This window comes from Hippoglossus stenolepis, chromosome 23 (assembly GCF_022539355.2).
Source record: "Hippoglossus stenolepis isolate QCI-W04-F060 chromosome 23, HSTE1.2, whole genome shotgun sequence".
NCBI lineage: Eukaryota > Metazoa > Chordata > Actinopteri > Pleuronectiformes > Pleuronectidae > Hippoglossus > Hippoglossus stenolepis.
The window spans coordinates 68,812-77,406 of record NC_061505.1 but is presented as its reverse complement, the minus strand read 5'-3'; the positions used below and the strand labels follow the sequence as shown (position 1 = coordinate 77,406).

At 38.9% G+C, this 8,595-nt stretch overlaps 1 protein-coding gene and 1 long non-coding RNA gene across 6 annotated transcripts in view; one reads left to right on the top strand and one right to left on the bottom strand.

Annotated features, from left to right (window-relative positions):
* Positions 1 to 4,945, top strand: part of LOC124851113 — a 6,051-nt gene extending 1,106 nt beyond the window's left edge. Inside the window, exons 1-4 of one of the 4 annotated variants that reach the window (XM_047338950.1) lie at positions 2,316 to 2,395; positions 2,980 to 3,032; positions 3,117 to 3,473; positions 3,615 to 4,945. In XM_047338950.1, the coding sequence (XP_047194906.1) occupies positions 2,987 to 3,032; positions 3,117 to 3,473; positions 3,615 to 4,036 (825 nt within the window). In that variant the 5' untranslated portion in view covers positions 2,316 to 2,395; positions 2,980 to 2,986 and the 3' untranslated portion in view covers positions 4,037 to 4,945. Of the gene's footprint in view, positions 1 to 2,315; positions 2,396 to 2,979; positions 3,033 to 3,116; positions 3,474 to 3,614 lie in introns of those variants that run through there. The other 3 variants (XR_007032410.1, XM_047338949.1, XM_047338948.1) reach the window with 3 other exon arrangements.
* LOC124851367 overlaps positions 1 to 7,303 on the bottom strand; it is an 11,847-nt gene extending 4,544 nt beyond the window's left edge. The window contains exons 1-3 of one of the 2 annotated variants that reach the window (XR_007032420.1): positions 7,293 to 7,303; positions 6,721 to 6,823; positions 5,748 to 5,847 (exon numbers count right to left, since the gene is read on the bottom strand). This is a non-coding gene — a long non-coding RNA (uncharacterized LOC124851367). Of the gene's footprint in view, positions 1 to 5,747; positions 5,848 to 6,720; positions 7,179 to 7,292 lie in introns of those variants that run through there. The other variant, XR_007032419.1, reaches the window with a different exon arrangement.
* Positions 7,304 to 8,595: the final 1,292 nt, after the last annotated feature.

Sequence of the window (8,595 nt, the reverse complement as noted above, 5' to 3'; positions counted from 1 at the left end):
AGTACACATAACATAATAAAAATATATATACTGGGATAATCTGTGCAGTCTGTTTCTATTTGTATTCACTTCCTGTTTTATTTTGTTGTCACGGTTCTTGTGTATATAGTGTCTAGTTTTACTTCCTGTAGGTTTTCCCACACACCTGTACCTTGTATGTAATTAGCTTGCCCTATTTTTAGCTTGTGTAGCCGTTTACTTTCTGCCAGAGTTTCATCGAGGTCACGAGGAAATTAATGCTTGCAGGTGTTGTGCCATAATGCATTAAACGTGATACCATAAAATGGTGTGCCTTTCGGCATTCAATAAATTTGGTTATCAAAATAAAATATTAAATATTAATATTTATTATTAATATTAAATAATAACTTTAATTGATTAAAGTTACCTTGGGGCACCACCCTTCAAAGGAAGGGAAAAGATAGCCAATTTATTGATTAGGTCTCATAAAGGTTCTAACTACAAATTTGGAACTCTGATTAACAATTAAATTAATAACTATAACCAAAATTACCATATAGATAGTTAGCTAAGTTGAAGGATATGGAGTTCTTGACAGTGTAGAGGTTGGAAAAATTCACTTATGCAACATTAATGAAAACACATTTGTGAAAGAAAAACATTTATCATGAGTATAATAAAGTATAAAAACACAAATTACTAATGGTGTACTTACTAAACAAAGACAGGTATGTGAGTATGCATGTGTGTGTCTGTGTGAGTCAGCGTGCTTTCAAAATGGCGGCTGGCCAAAATGATAACACCCTTCCCCCACCTATTGGAATGTTTACGACCTGTAGAGATAATTAGGTGAAGAGTTATGCGTGTGTCTGTGTGTGTGCCAAATTAGAGAAGGTTGCTAGATGTATGCAAGGAAGGACTGAAGAGCATAACTAGCATTAACTTTCTCAACAACTTGTAACCACAATATCACAACACAAATCAAACTTATAAACATCACACAGAATCGAATAAACAGTCTTGCTTAGCCTAGTATAATTATTAAGCCCAGTTGTGTTACCAGTCCGTGGAAAGGGGAAAAAGGAAGTTGCTGTGCAGTTTGAAGTTCTGTGAAGTCGTCTGGCTGGTTGTGGCTCCCGCCTTAGTGATTCTGTTGAGCTGTGTAGCTCAGTTGCTGGCTGAAGTTTGCAAGCAGGACATCGAGTCGCTGCTTGAAGGGTTGGTAGAGCTTGGAGTGGGAGAAGGTTTCCTTGGTGAGATGAGCTGGAAGCTGCACCTTTGTGCTCCTCTCGAAGAGTTGGATGGGAAGAGAAGATGTGAGCTGGAGAAGAGGCTCGACAGCCTTCCCTCCTGTGGAAGGATTGTAGGAAGAGGCAGAAGAGACAGAAGAGGTGGAGAACAGGCCTTATATTGGCCCGGTGACCTCACAGGTCATGAGGTCCAGAGTGACCAATGGGAGTTGAAACCTGTGTCCCTGGGGGGGTTTCACACCTCTGTGTGAAGTATATGCCCTCTGGGAGACTGAGTTCCTTGCTCTGGTTTTTGATGGCCCCTGGGAGACTGAGTCCTGGAGGGACATGCTGCTTCAGGCTTTGACGGCACATGTAGGCCGAAGTGTGGTTTCACAAGAAACCATGGCCCAACATCCCCCCTTCGTTCTCAGGATCGCACCTGACGTGGGTTCCTGAGGGCGAACTTGAACATGTTTAGTCCAAAGCTGGAAAAGTCAATTGTCAGTTCATTTGGATTGTAACATCTGGGCATTTGTGTATACTATCTAGTTTGGCTAAGCAAGATTCAAATTAGACAAATAATTCAGATTACAATGACAGTACAATATGAATAACCTGTGCTCTTCACTAGGTTAGGGAGAAAAGGAAAAAAATAAGACATTGTAAATTGTAAGATAAGATGCAGAGAGAGGGGCACGTACAATGATAAGGTCATTTGGAATGTCCAAGAGTTTTGTTCACTCATTGGATCCTACACAATGTAGTACTCAGTCTGATCTGTTAGACTTAACAATTTTAATCTTCAGCAGGTTTTTCTGCAGAAGGGTGTCATAATTTTCAAAATCTCAAAATCCAAATGACTGTATCATTGTTTCTGTAATAATATGCTAATGTCCTAACATGTGTGGTTAACCTAACCTAACCCTAACCCTAACCCGAGATTGGAATGCGCTCACCTGCGAATGGGTGCACATACCTGACAGAAATGGATCTGAGGAGTTAAGATGAGTTTAGGGACGGCTGACAACTGAGCCACGCCCACAGAGCTCAAGGTGCAACTTTCGGCACTTCTCATTGTTCTCATGGCTCCGCCCCTCCGTTTATACAGTCTATCCTCAGCCTTGATTGTTCAACAACAGATCTCATGCTGCCACTGCACGTCTGAGCCAGCGGGACGAACAACTTCAACGCCGGTGAACGGGGTTTGTAGCAGTGTGTGTGTGTGTGTGTGTGTGTGTGTGTGTGTGTGTGTGTGTGTGTGTGTGTGTGTGTGTGTGTGTGTGTGTGTGTGTGTGTGGAGAAAAAAAGGTTTTCTTCTCAATCACTAAGTTCTTCCTTCATGACAAGTGTGAGGGGGGTGAATTTCTTTTTTTTTTTTTCTAACTCACTCATTTAAATTATATAGAGGTTTGAATAATTATCACTTGATGGACAGGTGATGTCACCGTTAGCTTGTCGCTCCTAGCCTGTTGCCTGCTCGGCTTCACCTGAGCTAACTCAGACTGAGGTCTGTTCATTAGACGTGTAGAAAACTGTAAATTAACACAATTACATATTAAGAATTTCTCCGAGCTGCGACGCGAACGTACAATTTAGTTTTTACTGTTTCACTAACCAAACTGTTAACCAGTGACTCTGCCTTTTATTGTCCTCTCCCTTGTCCCCTGAGTTCTATACAGAAGGTTCCCTACCCCTGTATTTCACATTATACCACAGTTTGTATATCGGTTGGTTGGTTAACTGAGCTCATGAGTTTATTAGTCTTCACCTCTGTGTCCTCTCACAGAGATGAGATGATCCTGAACCTGCTGCTCATCACCACGATCTCCTGTGTCTGTGGTAAGTTCTCACCTTCACTTCATCGTCCATAAACTAAAATAATCAGAAAGTTCAGGTCCTCACTTTCCCTCTTTGTCTCCTCAGCAGGAAATTTTTTTGTGAAAGTGAAACAGACCGACTATCAGGCTGAGGAGAACGACAGCGTCACTCTGGAATGGACGTTCACAACCAGAAGTGACAAATCCCCCAACTTACTTATGATCTTGTGTAATCTGGTAACAGACCACAGAGTCTCTGTCGTGTATCGACTACATGACGGTGTTGAGGTCCCGGAGGATGAACAGTTTTCAGGACGAGTCCAGTGTGACAGAGACGTCCTCAGAGAAGGACGACTCAGACTTCATGTGTCCAGACTGAGGACTGAAGACTCAGGCCAGTACAAGTGTGTAGTGTCGACAAGATATGGCCAGAGTGCAGACAAATGCTGGCTCAATGTCACTGGTAAGTGGATTCAGTAGAGTTCAGTATTTGGTAAGATTGTCATTCATGAGCACAGGAAAATATACTGCAACTGAAAACAGATAATTAGGTTCAAGCCTGAATTGACCACATTTTAATTTTGCACTTTCTTTCCTTTTACAGCCACTGTTGCTCAGGAACAACATACGACCACAACTGTGAACCCAGAGCCACTGGGTCAGGAAAGGTTCTACATCTCACTTGGTGCAGGAATAATGACAGCAGTAATCATAATAGTAATAATAGTAGCGATGACAGCAACACTACTAGGAATGCAAGAATATACAGCAGTGATAACAGTAATAGTAGTGATAGCAGTATTATTTTCAATAGCAGTAGTAGTATGTTCAATAACAGCAGCAACAGCAGCAGTTACAGCAGGATTGCTGTCGGGAGGATCGATATTATTTGCAGTGTTTGTAGCTCTGTCAGCTTACTGTATACCCACCTGCTCTAGCGTCAGTCCCTCAAATTCAGAGAGCGGGAGTGACAGCAGCAGCAGCAGCAGCAGATACAAAATGTGTCCAACTAAACTCTCTATCTAAATACAATATTTTTGATATTTTCAATGTGGCCGATGTTTTTTCTTCTCTCTCGAAGATTAAAAAAAACATTTAGACCAACATGTGTTTTGGTGATTTGCAAACAAATCTACAAAAGCACTGGTGGTTGATCTAATATCTGAACAGACAAACATTTGACAGAATTCTAAGGACATTTACGTCAGTGTTACAGGTCTCAGGTTGAGATTCCATAAGCAGATCAGATTTCCTGTATAAGAAAGAATGAGACAGACGGCAGGAGCTTCTGTCCAGTGTCTGATTCTTTATTCATTCAAATGTTATCTTACCAATACAAATATCCAAATACACAAAATATATATCGACACTTTCTTTCAAACAGGTCAAATAAAACACACATTCTCAACTTCTCTGTTCATTCAGAGTTATTCTCAGTGTTCACAGCTATTGACCAATAAGCGTTACTTGGGAATATTTCCCTTTTTTTTTATCTTACTTATATATTGCAAATAAATCAGTGTAATACTGAAAAAAAAAAAACTAGTTTAAACTAAAATATGATGTAACATTTAAATGGCACTTTCTTATGGCACTTTGTAGTTTGGGTTTCTTGAAGAAAATTGTACTTTCTTGATTCTTGTTGTTCTGGGTTTGTTCCCTCAGGGTCGATGCACTTATTGTAAGTAGCTTTGGATAAAAGCATCAGCTAAATGTAATGAAATGTAAATACATGAGCTGAGCTTGCAAAAAACTACTTTTTACCTTTTGTGAATATTAAGAATACAAACCCTGGACTTTAACAATATTTTACAGAGTGTATATGTATGTATGTAACCAGCTTGTATTACCAGAGAAATTGAATTTATTCAAAATGAAATGCACTGGAGCCAAAACCTAACACATTCCAGTCAAATAAAGTAAATTTTGCCTAAAGTGACTTTCCTTGTTATTTTATTTAAATGTGAGCCTGCAGATAAAATATTTCCTGTGTGTGGTGAGTTATTTAATATTTATTTTTTTCCAGCTGGGAAAAAAACAAACTATTGTATGACTTCAAAGTGTCCACTAGATGTCAGCATTTACCTCCATATTGATGTGATTTTTATGACCATCCTCAGAGAATGAGATCAGATTCAAACAACTTGATAACTCTCCTCCTATGTCCTCGTCCTGCAAGGCCCAACAGTCTGGACTTAAAGGCAGATACAGGATATTTTTTATATTTAAGCAGAAGAAGTCTGTAATAAACATGGAGGCCACAGACGTGAGCGTTTACGGTCATTTCAATAACAAGTCAATTCAAAGTGCTGTTACATAACATATGAAAGACACCATGAGAAACTGGAAAGGCAACATGAGCTCATACAAGAACAGAAGCATTTAAAAAGGACATTAAAAGAGTTGAATAGAGAGTTGAAGAATGTAAAAGTAAGAGAAGAGAAAAATGCTACGAGAGAAGTTGAATTGTTGTTTGGGTTTCGTCTCTTTGGAGTTCAGAGTTTTCCTGAAGCAGAATTCTGTTTCTGGGTTTGCTCTTTGTAACTTCTACAGTTTCCTTGATCAGATGGATCCGATCGAAATGTTCAAATATGAGACGAGCAAAGTCAATTCAATAAGAAACACATTAAGAATTCAAGAAGTGACACAGATTTCTTTGGTCTTCAGCGTTTGTCTTCAATGAAAAACACAAACTAAGGATTAACACAATGACAGAAAAGAGTATAAATATACACACCTTACTTTGTGCGTGTCCTCTGCAAAGAATATTTCTGTGAAACAGGATCCTTTATACTTCTTTGTCCCCGCCCCTCTGGACCGGTCCGTCCTGTTCACCTCTTTCATGAGACATATTTGTTTAAATAAAAACAAGGAGTCTATTTTCCCTTCTAGTTGAAACACGAGTTTGATCGTCCATCACATCTCATTAGTTGTGAGTCAGAGTTTTGTGTTGACGCGGTTCAAAGTGAAACTGGTTAAAAGAGTATTTCCACTGCTTCATGAATCAGCAACAAGAGAACTGAACCATGAGCAACAGGAATATATATCTATAATTAGATTTAAGCTGTGGGGTAAGAACTGAGTGGAGCATCAGACAGAAAACTAATGGTTCATCTGATTGTGGCGGCCTCACCTCTGGACCACTATATACAGACAGATAAATAAACTCTATGAAGTTTTTTTTTTTAAGTTTTCGAACCTTAAATGAATAATTTATTATCTTTTTACAATGATTTACTTCAACTGATCCTGATGAACATGAGACAAAATAAGAAAATCTGTTTTTTAAACAATCTGTTTATTGAGTTGTGGGGCTGTGTCACATTGACAACTAATGTTCCTGCTGAGGGGACACAGAGGGAAAAGTGAGGACCTGAACTATCTGCTTATTTTAGTTTATGGGCGATGAAGTGAAGGTGAGAACTAAACACAGACGCAGGCGGTCAGTGTGACGAGCAACAAGATCCAGGGGATCATCTTCTCTCTGTGAGTTATTTGGTTCAGCTGTTTTACATTAAGAGACTGAGGAAAGAGCTCTACTGAGATCAAATTACTGATCTAATATTTTGTGAAATAATGCTGTAACATGGGAAGCTACATAAATATTTTGTACACATGTAAAGGTTTTGTAGCTGTGCAACTGTGTAATATACATTTACTAGTAATATTTTGTACATGTATAAAAAGGTGTAGTGGCAATGGTAACCGACCGTTTCCAGTAAGATGAAGAAAGTTGTTCTTCCTGTTCTGCTCATCTGTTAATCAAATGATGTTCCTCATGTCTGCTCAGGTAAAGGTGCGGCAGCTTTATCACTGTGTCACATTTCAATAACAAGTCAATTCAAAGTGCTGTTACATAAAATATAAAAGACACCATGAGAAACTGTAAAGGCAACATGAGCTCATACAAGAACAGAAGCATTTAAAAAGGACATTAAAAGAGTTGAATAGAGAGTTGAAGAATGTAAAAGTAAGAGAAGAGAAAAATGCTACGAGAGAAGTTGAATTGTTGTTTGGGTTTCGTCTCTTTGGAGTTTAGAGTTTTCCTAAAGCAGAATTCTGTTTCTGGGTTTGCTCTTTGTAACTTCTACAGTTTCCTTGATCAGATGGATCCGATCGAAATGTTCAAATATGAGACGAGCAAAGTCAAAGTCAATTCAATAACAAACACATTAGAATTCAAGAAGTGACACAGATTTCTTTGGTCTTCAGCGTTTGTCTTCAATGAAAAACACAAACTAAGGATTAACACAATGACAGAAAAGAGTATAAATATACACACCTTACTTTGTGACGCGGTTCAAAGTTGAAACTGGTTAAAAGAGTATTTCCACTGCTTCATGAATCAGCAACAAGAATATACTGTATATCTAGAATTTAAGCTGTGGGGTAAGAACTGAGTGGAGCATCAGACAGAAAACAATTTGTTCATCTGACCACATATACAGACAGATAAATAGACTATGAAGTTTTTTTTTTTAAATGTTTTTTTTCACAGTTTCGAACCTTAAATTAATAATTTATTATCTTTTTACAATGATTTACCTTAACTGATCCTGATGAACATGAGGCAAAATAAGAAAATCAGTTTTTTAAACAATCTGTTTATTGAGTTTTCAACATAATACAAGAGTACACATAACGTAACATAATAAAAATATATGCAAAATAATTTTCATTTAAACACATGCCTACTTACATCAAAACATAATGGACAACCTAAGTGAAACCAGTTGAACATAATAATTTAACCACACATACACAACAGGATGGAAAAAAATACCCCCGCAAAACATACACACACGGATTGGCTCGTGAAAACGAGCCAATCCGTGTGTGTATGGCCGGTGCTCCTCCTCCTAGTCCTGGCTAACTTATAAATGGGCAAAGAGAAGTGGACGTGATTCGAGGAACGACTCACAACTCAGCTCAACGTGCATCTTTTTGCACTTGTCATCGGTCTCATGGCTCAGCCCTGATTGTTGCACAGGAGAACACGCGCTGCCACTGCGCGTCTGAGACAGAGGGACGAACAACTTCAACGCCGGTGAACGGGGTTTGTAGCAGAGTGCACTTTATTTGATGTATTTCTCTACGTCTTTCTTTTGTGTGTGTGTGTGTGTGTGTGCGTGCGCGTGCGCGCAAACATACCTCATAGAAAGAGGAAGTTCCCCTCAACAGCAAATTGTGGCTTTAAGTTGCAGCCTGGTTCAAAAAACGGTTTTAGTCTCAATCACTAAGTTCTTCCTTCACGACAACTGTGGGGGGGGATTTGTTTCTAACTCACTAGTTTAAATTATATAGATGTTTGAAATTATGAATAATTATCACTTGATGGACAGGTGATGTCACCGTTAGCTTGTCGCTCCTAGCCTGTTGCCTGCTCGGCTTCACCTGAGCTAACAGGCTAATCCCCTCAGTGAACACGACCTGAGTCTGGAGAAGTTTAACTCACATACTCTTTACTAAAGTGATGTGAAAACTCAGACTGAGGTCTGTTCATCAGACGTGTAGAAAACTGTAAATTAACACAATTACATATTAAGAATTTCTCCGAGCTGCATGCGAACGTACAATTTAGTTTT